Genomic DNA, 16,328 nt, shown 5'->3' on the forward strand with positions numbered 1-16,328 from the left:
CCGGACCTCGCGATGAAGCGGCTGCTGGCCAAGTTCGCCGAGGACGACTGCCGCGCCGTCAAGGCCCTCGCGGACCGCTACGCGGCCTACGCGCGCGACGTGCGCGCCGCGGCCGAGGACCCCGTCGCCGCGGCCGACGGGCCCGACGCGCGCCTCGCGCGCGCGCTCCGCGCGGGGCTGCACGCGCTCCGCCTCACGGCGACGGCCCTCGCCTTCGCGGCGGTCTACAGCCCCCGGGCGCGCGCCGCGCTCCTCGCGAAGCTCGCCGAGGCGGCGACGTCGCCCAACGAGCTCGCGAACGCGCTCGCGGACTACGCGCGCGACGTCGGCGACGGCGCCGACGCCGCGACGGGCGACGCGGAGCTCGACGCGGCGGCCGCGCCCGGGCCGGGGCTCGCCGCGACGCTCCGGGCCTGGGCCGCCGCGCTCTCCGCGCTCGCCCAGCCGTCGTAAACCGGGTGTGCGCCGTGCGCGTCGAAGTACGCGTCGGGGCGGCATCGTCGACGGCATCGGGTCCACGTTGAAGCTCGACGAAGCGGTCAAGCACTCGCCTGACTGTCTGTCGGCGTCGTCGTCCCGACACTTCGCAAGCACACCACACACCTCGGCGCGCGCCCTGCGCCCATCTCTCGCGCGCATCCCTCGCGCGCCATCGCTGCGCCGCGCGCGCACCCTGCTCGCAGTCGCGCCGACCCCGCCGTTCCTCCGCAGGCGCCGCACCATGTCGTCGTTCCACGGTAATAGCGGTCAGGACTGGTCCACGGTGAACGTGGGCCGGTCGGCGAAGCCCTTCAAGAAGCCGACGGACGCGGACAAGAAGCAGGACCTCACGAAGGCGCTGCGCACGGGCGGCGTGGCCACGAGCGCGCGCATGGGCGGCGCGACGAACAAGACGGTCGCGGGCCACGGCATCATGGGCACGACGGCCGGCGCGGGCGCGCGGAAGATCGAGGAGGAGACGGAGACCTTCAAGGTCCAGAAGACGGGCCTCGCCTTCGGCAAGGCGCTCATGCAGGCGCGGACCGCAAAGAAGATGTCGCAGAAGGACCTCGGCACGAAGATCAACGAGAAGCCCCAGGTCATCCAGCAGTACGAGGGCGGCAAGGCCGTGCCCAACCCCCAGGTCATCTCCAAGATCGAGCGCGCCCTCGGCGTCAAGCTCCCCCGGCCGCCCAAGGTCCAGAAGGTCAAGGACTAGGCGCGGGCGCCGCGCCGCGCGCTAAGCTCGATCGACGTTCGTTTGGGTTGGCGCGACGCGCTGGGGCGCCGCGGCCGCTTGGTGCGTGCGTCGGCGGCCCGTGGGGCGGGCCTCGCGGCGCGGCGCGCGACGCCGAGGCGTCCGGGACTTGGCCGGGGGTCGTGGCGTCGCGTTCGCCGTCGTCGAGCTCATCACCAGCGTCGTCGTCGCATCAGCCGCACGTAAGAGCGACCGACGCCGTCCGACGCGCCGCCGCCGCCCGCGACCCGAGCATGGCCGACTTCGCGGCGCTCGCGGCGAACGCGAAGAAGGCGCCGAATGTGAAGAACGCCGTGCTGCTGCTCAAGCACATGCGCGCGCACAAGGTCCGGCGCAGCGACCTCGTCGTGACCTACGGCGGCATCGCCCTGCGGAACGCGAAGCGCCTCGGCGACGACGCCTGGGCCGTCTACGAGCAGACGCTTTTGGCCGCGCTCGACGTCGACGACCAGCCGCTCGCGAAGACGTGCGCCGACGCGCTGCTCGCGCGCTTCGAGCCCAAGGACGGCGGCAAGCCGTCGGCGCGCGTCGAGCGCCTCAAGGGCCTCGTCGCCGAGGCGCGCGGCGACTGGGACGGCGCGCTCGCCAAGTACGCGGGGCTCCTCGAGGCGAACGCCGCGAACGCCGCGGCTTTGAAGCGCGAGATCTGCGTGCTCAAGGGCAAGGGCGCGGCGCCGGCGGCCGTCGCCGAGGCGCTCAACGGCTACGTCGTCAAGTTCCAGAGCGACCAGTCCGCGTGGCAGGCGCTCGGCGAGCTCTACGCGGCGAACCTGCGATTCGCGGACGCGATCTTCTGCTACGAGGAGCTCACGCTCTTCGACCCGCTCGCGCAGCACTACCACCGGCGGCTCGGCGAGCTCTACTACTCGCTCGCCGCCGCCAACGCCAAGGACGCCGAGCCCCGCTACCGCCACGCGCGCAAGTACTTCGCGAAGAGCCTCGAGCTGCGCAAGGCCGCGAACGCGCGCGCGGCGACGGGCCTCCTCCTCGCCTGCAGCGCGCTCAAGGTCCTCGTCCGCGGCGACAAGGTCGACGCCGACGACGAGCTCAACGCGGCGCTGGGCTCCGTCGCCGCCGCGCACCTCAAGGCGGCCTACGCGAAGGCGCCCGCGGAGCTCCAGGCCGCGAACGCGGCCGTGCTCGACGCGCACGCGCCGCCCTACGCGCGGCTGCTGCCGGCCAAGGACGCGGACCCGCAGTAGGAAGCGGCGGGGGCTAAGGCGTGCTTTTACGAGGCGTGCCGCGTGTGCGAAAAACGCGACGGCCGGGCCGTCCGCGGCGTCGCGTCACTCCGTCGCGGCTTGGGCGGCGCAGGCGCACGGCGCGGACGGACGCCGTGCAGACGGACGCCGCGGACGTCGGCAACACGCTCGGGGCTCAGGCCGCTAAATGATGACCCCTCGGCGTCTCCTGCGTTGCATTTGCCACGTTTTCCTCTGCCACTAACACAACATTCAAGCGAGCTATTCGGCTTTCGACTTGTTCAAGGCCGTTCGCGATGAGAGTCGTCGCGATTTCTCTTTCTCTATCTGCCGTTGCAGCGCTCCGAACGCCGAGCCGCATGCCGAGCCTGTCGTCGCAGACAAAAGCTTCGCTCTCAAAAGCTTCGCTCTTTCGTCGCACGAGCTCAGGGCTCTCGCCCGCGATCGAGTCGTCGGACTCGGTTGACGGCAAGTATGTGAGTTCCGGGAAAGAGAAACTCGACGCGATCTGCTCCGACGGCCGCCTCGTGAACGAGAAGGCGGCCGAGCAGGCCGCGCGGGAGGCCGCGTGGATCGCGGCTACGGTCGCGAACCTCGAGCGCCTCAAGAGCGAGAAGGACTGCGCGGCCCAGGCGGCCGAGAACGTCAAGGGCTACGTGCCACCGGTCGGCGGCCTCGGAGCCGCCCTGGCCCGAGCCGAAGCCGCGCGTCGAATTCAGGCCGTGGACGTCGTCGGCCTCGGCGAGCAGTCGGCCGCCGAGCAGGCGCTCGCGAGCATGGAGCAGGAGCGCCTCGCCACGGCCGCCCCCGCCAAGGCCGCCGCGGACGTCGACGCGGAGACGCGTCGCGCGGTCCTCGGCGCGCTCGGATGCGGCTGCGTCGCGTGCGCAGCGGCCTACGCGAGCGACCGCGAGAATCCAATCGATTCGCTCCTCGCGATGGGCGTCGAGGCGTCGCGGGCGAAAAACGAGCGCTTCGCGCGGGTCATGAGGGGCGGCATGCAGGACTACGAGGCTTTGGACGAGGTGCACACTTTCAAAGAGGAGCTCTTCGCGAACGTGCGGCCCGGCGACGCGGTCGTCGAGATCGGCATCGGCGGGGGGCCGAACCTGCAGTACTACGGGCCCCACGCGAAGCGCGTCGTCGCCGTCGAACCGAACCTCGCCTTCGACACCTTCGCCTCCGACGAGGCCCAGGCGACGGGCACGAATCTCGAGGTCCGCGAGGGTGTGGCAGAAAGGCTCCCGTTCCCGGACGGCAGCGTCGACGTCGTCGTCGGCACGATGGTGCTCTGCTCCGTGACGAGCGTCGCCGCGTCGCTCGCCGAGGTGCGCCGCGTGCTGAAGCCCGGCGGCCGCTACCTCTTCAGCGAGCACACGCGTGCGCCCGACGGCTGGAACCTCCTCGCCACGGCGCAAACCGTCGCGAGTCCGCTCCAACTTGCCCTCGCGAACGGCTGCCACCTGCGGCGCGACCCCCTGCCGGACATCACGGCGCGCTTCGGCGCGGCCCACGTGCGCGCGAGGAGCTTCGTCCTCGGCAACACGGGCCGAGGCCCCCCCTGGCCGCCCCACTTCCTCCTCGCGCCGCACGTCGTCGGCGTCGCGACGAAGGCCTAAGAGCGACTTAGATCGTCGGGAACCCGTCCAGGCCGCCGCCGCCGCCCCCGCCGCCGCCGCTACCAAGCAGGGTCTGGACGACGACGACGACCAGAGCGAGGCCGACGCCGAGCAGCGCGCCCTCGTTGCCGTCCGCGGCGTCGCGGCTCGCGTCCGCCGCCTGGCTGTAGGTCCCCGCGGGCTTCTCGCGCGGCGCGATGGCCGCGACCTCGGACTCGAGGTCCGCGAGCAGGGCCGCGGTGACCCACTTCTCGTCGACGTCGTCGCCGGCCTCGTCCTGGAGCGTCGTCATCGCGAGGAGCGCGCCGCCGTCGGCCTTGTTCCGCGCGCCCGCGGCGGCCTTCAACACCGGCGCCAGCAGCGTCGCCGCGGCGCGGCTCGCGGCGGGGCTCGCGTCCTCGTCCTCGACGTCGCCCTCGACGACCGCGCGCTCGAAGCGCCGCCGCTTCTCGCTCTCGACGACGGCCGCGGCCCACTTGCCCGCGCGCTGGAGCTCGGTCCGCGCGGCGACGACGCGCTCGAAGCGCGGCGCGAGCTCCGACGGCGTCGCGTTGCGAAAGCGGCGCCGCACGGAGAGCTCGTCGCGGTCGTAGAGCTCGACGGCTTGGGCGACGGAGATGAGCCGCGCGTCCGCGGCGCCGCGCGACGGCCGGCCGGACGGCAGGATGCCATCGAGCTCGCCGGCGTTCCACGCCGCGCGCACGTCGAGCAAGCTGAGCGGCCGCTTCCACTTGGTCTCGTGCTTCGCCCAATACGCCTCGAGCTCCTCGAGGGGAGACTCGCCGCGCGTCTTGGCGCGCAGCGGTGGCGGCGCGTACCGCTGCCGCGGCGCGTACCGCTGCCGCGGCGCGACGAAGCCTGAAGCGACCGAGAGCGTGGCGAAGATTGCGAAGCCCATTCTTTGGGCCCGCAACGGCAGGCAGAGGGCCGCAAAGATCAAGCCCATAGCCGGCCCAAGCAAGTCCGACGGGAGTGGATACGTTTCACGGCAAGTGTGGTGTCGAGGTATTGACGTAATTACGGCAAGTATCGACGATTTATCGGTCGATTCCGGCCGGTTCGGCCGGTCTCGGTCGCGGTGTCGGCCGGTGTCGATCCAAAAAAACTACTGCAAGTATCGGCAAATATCGGAAAAGTCGCTCGGTATCGGCCGGTGTCGGTCAGGGTGTCGATCGGAGTTGGTGCCGTGTCGAAAATTGTCGATGGTCGCGCCTAGCCCCGCTAAAAAATGTCGGAAAATATCGATAAATATCGAATTAAATGTCGAATAAAATCGATTAAATCGGCTCGCGTCGCTCGATTTATCTTGGTATCGGTGGCGGTGTCGGTCGGTCTCGCCCAAACTACGGCAAGTATCGGTCGATTTATCGGTCCAAAAAAACACGGCAAGTATCGGGTCGTTTGCGTCGTCTCCCGTCGGCCCTGCTTGAGCCGGCCCCAGGGCCTCAACTTTGTCAACTTGCACCATGTTGCCGTCTGAGAGCAGCCCCAAATTATGATGGCATAAGCACCCCCATCGAGATGCGCGCGCTCGTCGTCGCCGCGAGCTTGTGGCTCGCCGCGGCAACTTCACCGAGCTGCCCCTGCGAGGACTGCAGCGACCCGCGGCTCTCGAACGCGTCGTCGTGGGCGCTCTACCGCCTGTCCGACGTCTACGCCCACACGCTGTCGACCTACGACGCCTGCTTCTGGCCGACGTCCATCGCCTGCGACTACTCGCGGCGGCGCGCGAAGCTGTCGGACCTCGGCGCCTTCCTCGGCGCCGTGGGCCGCGCGGAGGCCGCGCGACAGCCGAAACCGGAAGCGCCGTCGCCGACGGAGGTCGTCTGGCACCTGCGGCTCGGCGACACGGTCAACTGCAGCGAGGCCTTCGAAAAGCCCTGCGACCGCAACGCCAAGTACGTGCTCCAAAAGTCCTACTTCGAGGCCGTCGTCGCCGCGCTGCCGCGGGACGCGGCCAAGATCACGCTCGTCTACGCGTTGGGGCACGAGGCGTGCCGCGGCGCCGCGGACCCGCGCCACGTCGACAACTCGCGGCGCTACGTCGCCGCGGCGCGGACCTTCCTGGAGTCGAGCAAGTTCGCCGTCGCCGAGCGCGCGGACCTGGAGCCCGACGACGACATGATCTACATGTGCAACGCGCGGCGCTTCGTGCTCTCGGGCGGCGGCTACACGCGCCTCGCGGGCGAGTGCGCGCGGAACTACGGCGCCGCGCCCGCCGCGGTCTACGGCCTCGGCCCGCCGGCGACGGACCTCGTCAAGCTCCCCAAGGCCGCGAGGCGCGAGCGGGACGCGCTCCTCGCCGCGGAGAAGGACCGGCACCGCGCCAAGCAGGCGCGCCAGTCCGCGAACGGCGGGCGACGGCGCGCGTTACACTGAGGTGCTCGACGACGCGCGCGGCGACACGGCGGCTATTAAAGATCCTAGGCGAGCGTGAGGTGCTTGATGACGCGCTTGAACTGCCAGTGCTTGTGGGACCACTCCGAGAAGTTGGCCGCGTACTTCGTCTTCGCGTTCTCGAGCGCGTAGGCCGCGAAGAGGACGACGTAGGCGTAGCGCTCGAGGTAGTTGCGCGCGCGCGTCCGCCAGAACTCGGGCGACCGCGCGGCGCCGGGCTCGGCTTTCGACGCCGACGACTCGCAGGCGACGATGGCCTCGACCATGTTCTGGGCGTGCGCGCACGCGTCGCAGCACGCGTCGGCGAGGGCCTTGGCCTCGTCGCCGCGGCCGCCCGTCGCCTTGTCGATTACATCCAGGAGCTCGAGCACGGACGCGAACGCAGCTGCCGGCGCTCGCGAAGGTCATCCTGGGCGGGCCCGCGGCGGACCTGCCGCACCCGGAGCTGGACTGGAAGGGCTTCCTCAAGGCCCTGGACCTGTGCCAGCGCGACTACACGGTCTGGGACCCGGCGCGGAACCGGCGGCGACCTTGGTTCCACATCAAGAAGATGAAGAAGTGCTACGGCGACGGCTGCGCCATCTCCTAGGGGGGCAAATTCGAAGACCGCGCCCCCACCCCTACGAATTCGGCCTCCAGTTGTACGGGAGCGCGCGCGCTCAGTGGTGGTGGTGCGCCGCGTCCTGGGTCCAGTTGATCGTCGAGAGGTCGACGCCCTCCTGGACGAGCTCCCAGAGCGGCGACATGTCGCGGAGGCGGCCGACGTGGGTCTTGAGGAGGTCGACGGCGAAGTCGAGCTCCTGCTCCGTCGTGAAGCGGCCGATGCCGAAGCGGATGGACGTGTGCGCGAGGTCCTCGGAGACGCCGATGGCGCGGAGCACGTACGACGGCTCCAGGGACGCGGACGTGCACGCGGAGCCGCTGCTCACGGCGATGTTCTTGATGGACATGAGCAGCGACTCGCCCTCGACGTACGCGAAGGACAGATTCACGTTGCCCGGGTGGCGCGCCGTCGGGTGGCCGTTGAGCACGACCTCGGGGATGTGCTCGTCGACCGCGTCCATCAACCGCTTCGAGAGCCTGGCGATGTGCGCCATGTCGTTGTCGAGCTCGCGCGCCGCCACGTCGGCGGCGGCGCCCAGCCCGACGCAGAGCGCCGTCGGCAGCGTGCCGGACCGCAGGCCGCGCTCCTGGCCGCCGCCGGAGAAGACGGGCTCGAGGCGCACGCGCGGCCGCCGCCGGACGTAGAGCGCGCCGACGCCCTTGGGCCCGTAGAGCTTGTGGCCCGAGATGGACACGAGGTCCGCGCCGACGTCGTCGACGTCGAAGGGCAGCTTGCCGACCATCTGCGCCGCGTCCGTGTGGAAGAAGGCCTTGGCCTTCTTCGCGATCGCGCCGATGGCCTTGAGCGGCTGGAGCGTGCCGATCTCGTTGTTCACGGCCATGACCGACACGAGGGCCGTCTCCCCGGGCCGCACGGCGGCCTCGAGCTCCTCGAGGTTCACGAGGCCCGTGGCCCGCTCCACGGGCAGGTACGTGACCTCGAAGCCCTCGGTCTCGAGGACCCGGCAGCTGTCGAGGACGCACTTGTGCTCCGTCTGCGTCGTCACGATGTGCTTCTTCTTCTTGCCGTAGAAGTGGGCGACGCCCTTGATCGACATGTTGTTGCTCTCCGTGGCGCCCGACGTGAAGACGACCTCGCGCGGATTCGCGCCGATCAACGTCGCCACCTGCTCGCGCGCGGTCTCCACGGCCTCCTCCGACTCCCACCCAAAGGAGTGGGTCTTCGAGTGGGCGTTGCCGAAGGACCCGACGAGGTAGGGCAGCATGGCGTCGAGCACGCGCGGGTCCACCTGGCTCGTCGCCTGGACGTCGAGGTACGCCGGCACGCCCTCCCGCGACATCTCGTCGATGGCGAAGCCCAGGGGCTTGTCCGGGTCGCCCATGCGCGCCTCCGCCGGCAAAGCGCTCAGGGCCCGCGACGGGACCCGCGACCGGAGGCCAGCAGACAGCAGGCGGGACGCGATCATCTTCGAGCTGGCGCCTTCTCCGCTTTTGCGATTCTGCTTCGCGGCTAGTCAGTCCTCTTTGGCCACCCGCCTGCGGGCCGACCTTGCCCCGCTCGGAGAGCGGTTCAAGAGAACCCGCAGGCAAGAGGCAGCGCTGAGCTTCGGCCGCCGAAGCCAGACCGAAACTCGTCGACGTGCGCCTCTCTGGCGTCAACGCACGCCATGGACCTCGAGGTAGACTCCCTGGGCGACGCGCCGTCGCTGGAATGGAAAAAATCGGCCCGTCGGCGGTCGAGCACGGGCTCTCGGAAGGTTCCCCGGCGATCGGTGCTGAGCGAGTCGACGAATCGGCACAACAACGCCGCCGACGACGCCGAGGCCGACAGCGACGGCGACCTCTGCCACAAGACCGACCCCGAGCGCGGGGAGACGTGGTTGGCGCGGTGGGGCGAGCTCGTCGACGCGCTCCCCGCCATCGACGACGACGTACCGCCGGACGCGTTCCGCGGCGCGGCGCGCGAGCTGCTGCGGCGTGGCGTCGAGATCGTCGACGCCGCGGACGCGGAGGACGCGGCGGGGCGCGACGCGCTCGTGCTCCGCTTCGTCGACGGACCGGAGGGGCGGGTCTCGCTGCCGCCGCCGTTCGACGACCCGTTCTCGTTCGCGAACGACTACCTGCCGCTCTACGGCCCGCTGCGGGGGTTCCAGGTCGACGCCATCGCGGCGCTCCACGAGCGGCGCGACGTCCTCCTCGCCGTGCGCTGCGGCGCCGGCAAGAGCCTGCCGCCGGCGATGGTCGCGGCGGCTCGGGCCCGGGACGCGTTGGACCGCGGCGCGCAGCAGGTCTGCGTCTGGACCGCGCCGACGCAGGCGCTCGTCGCCGACAAGGTCGACGACCTCCAGGGGCGCTACGGCGAGGGCTGGCGGAACGCGGGCGGGCGCGGCGACTTCGCCGCCGCGGTCGCCGGCCTGGAGCGCGCGGGCGCGCGCGACGACGACGGCGACGTCGTCTTCGACTACGCGGACGCCGCCGCGTCGAGCTCGACGTCGGCGTCGACGGCGCGCCACCCCGTGCTGGCCGCGATCTCGGCCAAGGCGTGCGACGTCGCCGTCCTGGTCATGTGCCCCGAGATGCTCGCGGAGCACGCGGCGTGGTTCGTGCTCGCGGCGCGCGCGGGCATCATCTCCCTCGTGGTCATCGACGAGTGTGACGAGGAGGTCGGCAACGACGACTCGTTCCGGCGGAGCCAGGAGGCGCAGGGGCGCACGATCCAGGCCTGCTTCGCGTTGGCCGGCGCGAAGGCGCCCGTCGTCGCCCTGTCGGGCACGCTGTCCAAGTTCGAGGTGGGCTCGCTCCTCGAGGCCCTCGGCCTGCCGCCCGCGCCGGCGACGCTCGTCATCCGGACGGCGTCGCCGATCAACTCCATGGTCGACATCCACACGGGCGAAGCCGACGACGAGGACCCGGACGGCTACGGCGCGCCCTGCGCGAGCCCCCTGGACCACGTGGCCGTGAGCCCGCCGGCGCCGGTCACGCAGCGGCCCGTGGGCACCGCCTTCCAGCTCGAGCTCGCGCGCGACTCGTGCGAGCCGCCGCCGACGGCCTTGGCGACGCGCCGCGCCGCGCGCCGGGCCGGGTCCGACGCGCAGCTGGCCAAGGCGTTGGGCATGGCGCAAGAGGGGCCGAACGCGCTGCTCGTCGCCGCGAGCGCCGCGATCTCGGACGCGACGGCTCCCGCCGAGCCCGGCGCCGGCGACGAGGCCGATCGGGCGACGATGCGGCGCGCGGAGACCCTGCTCCGGCGCCAGAAGAGCGCGCTCGTGGCCGAGCGCGACGGCGCGGCGGCCGAGCACGCGCACCTCTGCCAGGAGAAGGTCCGGGTCCTGAAATCCAGCACCGCGAAGATGCAGGACCTGAAGGCCACGATCAAGCAGTGCAACGCCGCGCTGCGCAAGAACCAGAAGGACAGCAACGTTGTCCAAGCCCGGCGCAAGGCGGCCGAGCTCCAGGACCGGCTGCGCGCCGCCACCGCCGCGGAGCCCGAGGCCGACGGCGCCGTGGAGCGCGACCCCGACGACGAGATCCGCATCACGGACGGCGAGCCCGTCTTCTCCGACGCCGACGACAGCGACGGCGACTTCGGCGACGCCTAGCCCTGCGGGGCCTAGCCCAATTCACAGCTAAATTAGCCGCTCTCACGATCGTTCTCGACTCGGAGGTTGTCTCGCGCGCTCCTGGACTGCGAGCTGCTGCGGCTTCCGCGATCCGCCGTACACTCCGTTCCGATTGTGTGAGATATCGCCGGACGGCCTGTCGCGTCGCTCGCGCGTACGGCGCACGAGCTCGTCGTCGGCCAGCTCGTCGTCGGCCGCAGCGAACCGGCTCCGCGACTCTGCCCGCGCCCGACGGAGTCCTGGACCGCGTGCGCGGCTTCCGCGGTCCGCCGCACGTCGTCCGGGCGCGCGTCGCTGGACGGGCCGTCGCGTCGCGCGCGCGCCCGACGCACCAGCTCGTCGTCGGCCGCGGCGAAACGGCTCCGCGGTCCGCCGGCTCTGCGACACGATGTCGGCTCCGCGGACTTCCGCCGAGGCAGCGAGAGGCCGAGGGCCACGTGTGTTTCCTCGCACGGGCATCGATTCGGGATGCCCTGGGACGGCTTTGAAGCTTTCGAGCGGCCCGCGAGACCGTCGGTGGACGGTGTTCAGCTGGGCCGCGCTGAGGGCTCTCCGAGAGCGATCCGTCCGGCGCTCGTTCTCGGCGCCAGGTGCATCGATTGCGACCATTCAAGCGCTCGAACGTCCCCTCGGTAGGCAAGGTCGAAGGCCGCGGCGGGACTTTAGTTGATCACGGCGCACACAGCGAGGTCGGGGGCCGCCGCTTCGTGGCCGAGCTCAGCGGTGCCTCTTGCCTGCGGGTCCTTGGACCGAGCGCGCGCGCTTGGCCGGGGGTCCGCAGGCGGGTGCTCTTTGGCGTCCCGGTCCGGAGGCAGCCTGCTGCCACGCCCATCTGGCGCGTACACCTCGACGAGACGCCACCGCTTCTCCAACCACTTACGCTCCCAGGTCCACGTCCGCGAGCGCGGCGTCGTCGCCGTCGCGGAAGCGCCCCGGCGCCCAGGCGTCGATCTCGTCCGCGGACGCGGGCCCCGGCGGCACGACGCCCCGGCAGACGACGCAGCCGCCGTTGCACTGGGAGCAGGGCCGGCCCGGCCGGCAGTCGGAGCAGAACGTGCAGCCGCAGCGCGTGTCGCGCGGGTAGGGCCGCAGCGCGACGTGGTCCTCGACGCCGTCGTTCGAGCAGAAGAGGCGGCAGCCGCAGACGGAGCCCGACGTGCCGCGCTGGAGGCACGCGTAGCAGAAGTGGGTGCCGCAGTTAAGGCAGCCCGTGCCCGGCTTGATGTGGTGGCACGCGTGGCCGTGGCAGTGCGTGATGCGGAACGCGCACTGCGGGCACGGCTTCGACGTCGCCTCGACGAACGCCATCGTCGCCGTCGGGTCCGGGCCGTCCTTGACCTGCTCGCAGGTCAATAGTGCGTGCGCGGGCACGCGGCAGCGCACGCAGGACCGCCGGTTGCAGTGCGGGCACGCGACGAACGGCGGCGGCCCCTCGAAGTCGTCGGGCGCGGCGCCGCCTTCCAACTCGTCGTCCACGCCCTCCGGCAGGGGCGCGTGCGGGTTGTCGCGCTGCTGCGCCAGGTGCCGCGCGAAGCCCAGCATGGAGCTCGTGAGCCGCCGCGGCAGCCGCGCTAGACCCTCGCGGACCGCGCGCTGGCTGCTGCCCGCGCCCGCGCCGTACTTGACGAGCGCGTCGCGGTGGGGCACGGCGAAGAGCCGCGCGCAGGTCGGGTGCGTGCAGTAGAACCGCTCCGCGACGTCGATGGACGCCTCGTAGAAGAACCGCACCAACCGCTCGAACTCGTCGCTCCGCAGCGGCAGCGTCTCCTCGGCCATGTCGTCGCGCACGGGCCGCGTCACCAGGCGCTCGACGACGTCCACGGTGACGACGCCGTCGCAGCCGCCCACGTGCAGCGGGCACCGCAGGCCGTCGTCGCGGACGAGCTCCGCGACGTCTCCGAGGCACGACCGGACCTGTGCCGAATTCAAATCTTCAACTCGACTTCAATGTGTGCGTATGCGACGGTTTCGACGCAATTTCTTTGGCTTGGCTTCGAGAACTCGATGAGAGCAATCGATTCGTCCAAAAATCAGCCGAATCGACTTCGATTTGACCGAGCTAGAGAATTCTCAAGTTTGGTCAGGACCACCCAAACCAGTGGTTGAATTCGGCACAGGACCGGACGTAGCCCACGGAGCACGACGTGCAGAGCTGGTGGCCGCAGGCGCCCAGAGCCACGAGGTACTGCGCCGACACGGAGTCGAAACAAATCGAACAGCACAGCTCCAGGGTCGGCGCGACGATCTCGCTCGCCTCGCCGCAGCGGCTGCACACCGGCGACCGCCCCCTGAACTCGGCCGCGCACGCCGCGCACAGCGTCGCGTGGCCGCAGGGCGTGTCCACCACCAGCTCCTTCGACTCGCCGCAGACGCCGCAGGCCGACGCGAGGAACCGCCGCTGCGCGCCCCGCCGCGCGCGCTTCGTCGCCGCGATCGCCGCCCGGAGCTCCGCGACGGACGCGGACCGCGACGTCCGCCGCTCGAGAGCGCTCGCCTTGACGGGCGCGAGCTCGATGTTCCCGAGGGGGCCGACCTCCTGGGCGTCGTCCCGCTTCCGCGACGACGCGCCCGTCCGTAAAATGACGTCGCGGACGTCGCTCGGCGCGCGGCACGCGTTGCAGATGGCGCCGTTCTCCTCGCGGAAGCGGTCCGCGCACTCGTTGCACAGGAACTGGTGGCCGCAGGGCAGGTTCAGCGCCGCGGCGCGCCGCTGGCGGCACAGCGTGCAGGCGAAGCTCGAGATGTTCTTCACCTTGGCCTCGGTCGCCGCGCGCTCGCGCTCCCACTTGCGCGTCTGCCGCAGGAAGTCGCGCCGCAGGCGCAGGCGCACGACGCAGCGATAGACTTCCCGGGCGACGGCGCCGACGTCGACGACCGGCACGCAGCACAAGAAGCAGACCGCGGCGACGGCGAGGAAGACCGTGCCGGCGACGAGCGACGCGTGGCGCTCGCCCGGGTCGCAGCCCTTGGCCAGGGACGTCGCCGCGAGGCGGCCCTTGTAGGGCCAGGACTCGGACCGCTGGCGCAGGGGCTGGAGCCACGCGGCGAAGAGCGCGCCGCCGAGGAGCGAGCTCGCGACGAGCGACGACCCGAAGACCATGGGGATGAGCTCGCTCCGGTAGGCGTGGACGCGCGTCGGCCAGCCCGCGAGGCCCCGGCTCACGAGGAAGCCGCCGACGTTCACCTGGAGGAAGACGGCGGCCGTGCCGAGGAGCAAGGGGCCCGCGGCCGTGAAGACGGAGGTGACGATGTAGGCGCTGCGCTGGGCCCGCCCGAGGTTGCCCCCGCAGAGCACGGAGCCGCCGGCGTTCGCCGTCGTCTCCGGCGCGAAGTAGGTGCCCAACAGGCTCGCCGGCGACCGCGTCGGGCACGCGTCGCACCGCGCGTGGCCCTCGCCGCGCGCGTACTTGCCGAACGGGCACGCGGCGCAGGTCGACGCGCCGGACGCGGCGTAGGTGCCGCTGCGGCACGCGGCGCAGGCCGTCGCCGCGGAGAGCACGGGCGCCTGGCAGACGTACCCAAAGTGCGCGCGGCAGTTCTCGTCCCAGAGCTCGCCCGTCGCGCCCATGCGGACGCAGCGGTAGGAGATGAGTTCGATGTCCTCCGTGGGCTCGCGCGTGGTGGTGCCCTCGGCGTCCGTCGTCTCGTACCAGTTGCGATAGTCGGAGCAGCACTCCGGGTTCGTCCAGGAGAAGGCCTTCTCGTTGCCGCGCTCGGACATGCCGATCCACATCGCCGCGACGCCCCGCAGCTCGGCCTGCTCGGCGACGAAGCGCGCGTGGCTCGGCCCGGAGACGCAGGCGAGGTGGCCGCCGAGCGAGTTGCAGGACCGCTCGGCCGCGGTCCACGTGCTGCCGCCGGCCTCGAAGTAGTAGCAGCTCCCCTCGTGGTCGACGACGCCGGGCGCGTGCGCGGGCGCGCCCGTGGCGTTGTCGACGCGCGACGCGGCCCAGGTCCCGGGGAAGCAGGCGCCGCCGCTCGGCACGCTGCCGCCGGCGCAGGCCTCGCAGCCGTTGTCGCTCGCGTAGCGGCCCGCGGGGCAGGCGGCGCAGGCCGACCCGCCGCCGTCGAAGACGCCGAAGCCGGCCTCGCAGTCGAGGAACGACGGCTGGAACGTCAGCGACGGGAGCGCCGTCGGGAGCGGCGTTGGCAGCGGCGTCGGGAGCAGCGACGGAACGGAGGTCTGGTAGTAAGATGTCGACATCGCACCTTGTAAGACGCGGGGCAGCTTCTGCCACTTCAGCGTCTCACCCGGGCCAGCGTTTCACGGAACGAGCAGTGCCCGCAAAGGCCCGCTGGAGGATTTTGTGGCATTTGTCCGAGAGGCCAGCTCGCCACAGGATTTTGTGGGTGCGATGGCATCGTCGCTGGTCCACCTGCGCTTGACTGGCCAAAAACCCGACACATACCAGGCCACGCCGAATCTGCCGCCGATCGACGGCCGCTGCAAGTCGCACGTCTTGATGGCGCTGGATAAGCACAAAAAGATGTTCAAGAACAAGAAGCTGCGACAGCAGCTCCACAACGACGTGTTTTTCGTGTCGAAGATCAGCGGCGTCTTCCACCACGCTTTAAACTCCGTCTTCGAAGCGCTCACGCAGCGCTACACGGACCTCGGCGAGGGCGAGGTGATGAAATGGTTTTCTTCAGAGTACTTGGAGAACGGCGCGTGGACGCGCGCGGAGCTGCCGCCGGGCTTCCCCAATGACACGAACACGCTCGAGGCCTCCAACAAGACGCTCAAGGAGCAGTGCACGGAATATACGATGAAACCCGTCCTCGCCTTCCTCTCGGACATCTTCGCCTACGTGCAGGACAAGAGCCAGCTCAACGCGGAGTTCGCGTACGACGCGCCGCCGTCGACGCCGCAGACGAAGCTGGCGAAGGACGCGACGGCGGTCCTGAGCTCGGTGCAGCTCCTCAAGGGCGTCGAGGTCTCCTACGACATCCTCACCTCGGGGACCCACCTCACGTCCATGCTCCTCATCATCGGCGTCAAGCCGGACCTCGCGGCGCCGCCCGTCGCGTTCATCTCCGACGCGACCTACGTCGACATGCTCCGCGCGCTCGACACGAACGACAAGGAGGCCTGGACGACGGAGGTCGACCGCCGGCTCGCACCGTTCGTCGGGCTCGCGACGGGCGACGCGTCGTCGTCGTCGGGCCGCGGCGCGCGCGCGCCGTCGTGGGGCGCCGTCACCGCGGCCCTCGACGCGGGGATTTTGCTAGTCCCGCTCGAGGGCGGCAACTTCTTCTGCACCTGCGGCGACTACCAGCACAGGGGCGTGTGCAAGCACGCCCTCGCGTACAAGGTCATGAACAACCCCACCGCCCTCACAGGCGCCACCGACGACCGCCCGGTCGCCTCGAATCGGGGACCGAGTCGGCGCCACGCGCGCCGGGGAGGAGCTCGGGACAACGACACGCTCACCAACCCGCCCCGCCCCGCGCCCAAGTTCGCCTTCCTCGGCGCCCCCCGCGACGCCCCCCGCGACACCGCCTAGTGTCATGTTGTAGACATCCGGCGGCAGTGGCGCGCGCGGCGGCGCGCGCGCGGCGCGCTCGCGCGGCGCGCGCCGCGGCGCGCGCGCGCGCAGTCCGTCCGGCGGCGAGCGCGCGGCCCAGGGCGCGGCCCCCGACCCAGGCGGCGCGCGAGACCTTCGCCCTCTTTGAGAAGGACCAGTAAGCT

At 71.2% G+C, this 16,328-nt stretch overlaps 7 protein-coding genes across 7 annotated transcripts in view; 5 read left to right on the top strand and 2 right to left on the bottom strand.

The window, feature by feature from the left end:
- Window positions 1–573: 573 nt before the first annotated feature.
- Window positions 574–1,237, top strand: AURANDRAFT_69586 (hypothetical protein; the record flags this gene model as incomplete). Its single annotated transcript, XM_009033940.1, has 2 exons — window positions 574–607; window positions 712–1,237. The coding sequence occupies one exon, from the start codon at window positions 722–724 to the stop codon at window positions 1,196–1,198; it is 477 nt and encodes a 158-aa protein (XP_009032188.1).
- A 311-nt stretch (window positions 1,238–1,548) lies between these two features.
- Window positions 1,549–2,439, top strand: AURANDRAFT_18888 (hypothetical protein; the record flags this gene model as incomplete). The annotated part of the gene is made up of 1 exon (XM_009033941.1): window positions 1,549–2,439. The coding sequence occupies one exon, from the start codon at window positions 1,549–1,551 to the stop codon at window positions 2,437–2,439; it is 891 nt and encodes a 296-aa protein (XP_009032189.1).
- Window positions 2,440–2,874: 435 nt separating this feature from the next.
- Window positions 2,875–4,075, top strand: AURANDRAFT_51893 (hypothetical protein; the record flags this gene model as incomplete). The annotated part of the gene is made up of 1 exon (XM_009033942.1): window positions 2,875–4,075. One exon carries the CDS (start codon window positions 3,216–3,218, stop codon window positions 4,056–4,058), a length of 843 nt encoding a protein of 280 aa, XP_009032190.1.
- A 3,039-nt stretch (window positions 4,076–7,114) lies between these two features.
- On the bottom strand, window positions 7,115–8,401 carry AURANDRAFT_18852 (hypothetical protein; the record flags this gene model as incomplete). Its single annotated transcript, XM_009034542.1, has 1 exon — window positions 7,115–8,401. The coding sequence occupies one exon, from the start codon at window positions 8,399–8,401 to the stop codon at window positions 7,115–7,117; it is 1,287 nt and encodes a 428-aa protein (XP_009032790.1).
- A 285-nt stretch (window positions 8,402–8,686) lies between these two features.
- Window positions 8,687–10,618, top strand: AURANDRAFT_60443 (expressed protein; the record flags this gene model as incomplete). Its single annotated transcript, XM_009033943.1, has 1 exon — window positions 8,687–10,618. The coding sequence occupies one exon, from the start codon at window positions 8,687–8,689 to the stop codon at window positions 10,616–10,618; it is 1,932 nt and encodes a 643-aa protein (XP_009032191.1).
- Window positions 10,619–11,515: 897 nt separating this feature from the next.
- Window positions 11,516–14,843, bottom strand: AURANDRAFT_60444 (hypothetical protein; the record flags this gene model as incomplete). The annotated part of the gene is made up of 2 exons (XM_009034541.1): window positions 11,516–12,553; window positions 12,765–14,843. The coding sequence occupies 2 exons, from the start codon at window positions 14,841–14,843 to the stop codon at window positions 11,516–11,518; spliced, it is 3,117 nt and encodes a 1,038-aa protein (XP_009032789.1).
- A 283-nt stretch (window positions 14,844–15,126) lies between these two features.
- ABC43 (hypothetical protein) overlaps window positions 15,127–16,328 on the top strand; it is a gene marked incomplete at both ends in the record, with an annotated part of 4,625 nt that continues 3,423 nt past the window's right edge. The window contains one exon of the mRNA XM_009033944.1: window positions 15,127–15,951. Coding sequence (XP_009032192.1) covers window positions 15,127–15,951 — 825 coding nt within the window. The remainder of the gene's footprint in view (window positions 15,952–16,328) is intronic.

Source organism: Aureococcus anophagefferens (assembly GCF_000186865.1).
Source record: "Aureococcus anophagefferens unplaced genomic scaffold AURANscaffold_1, whole genome shotgun sequence".
NCBI lineage: Eukaryota > Pelagophyceae > Pelagomonadales > Pelagomonadaceae > Aureococcus > Aureococcus anophagefferens.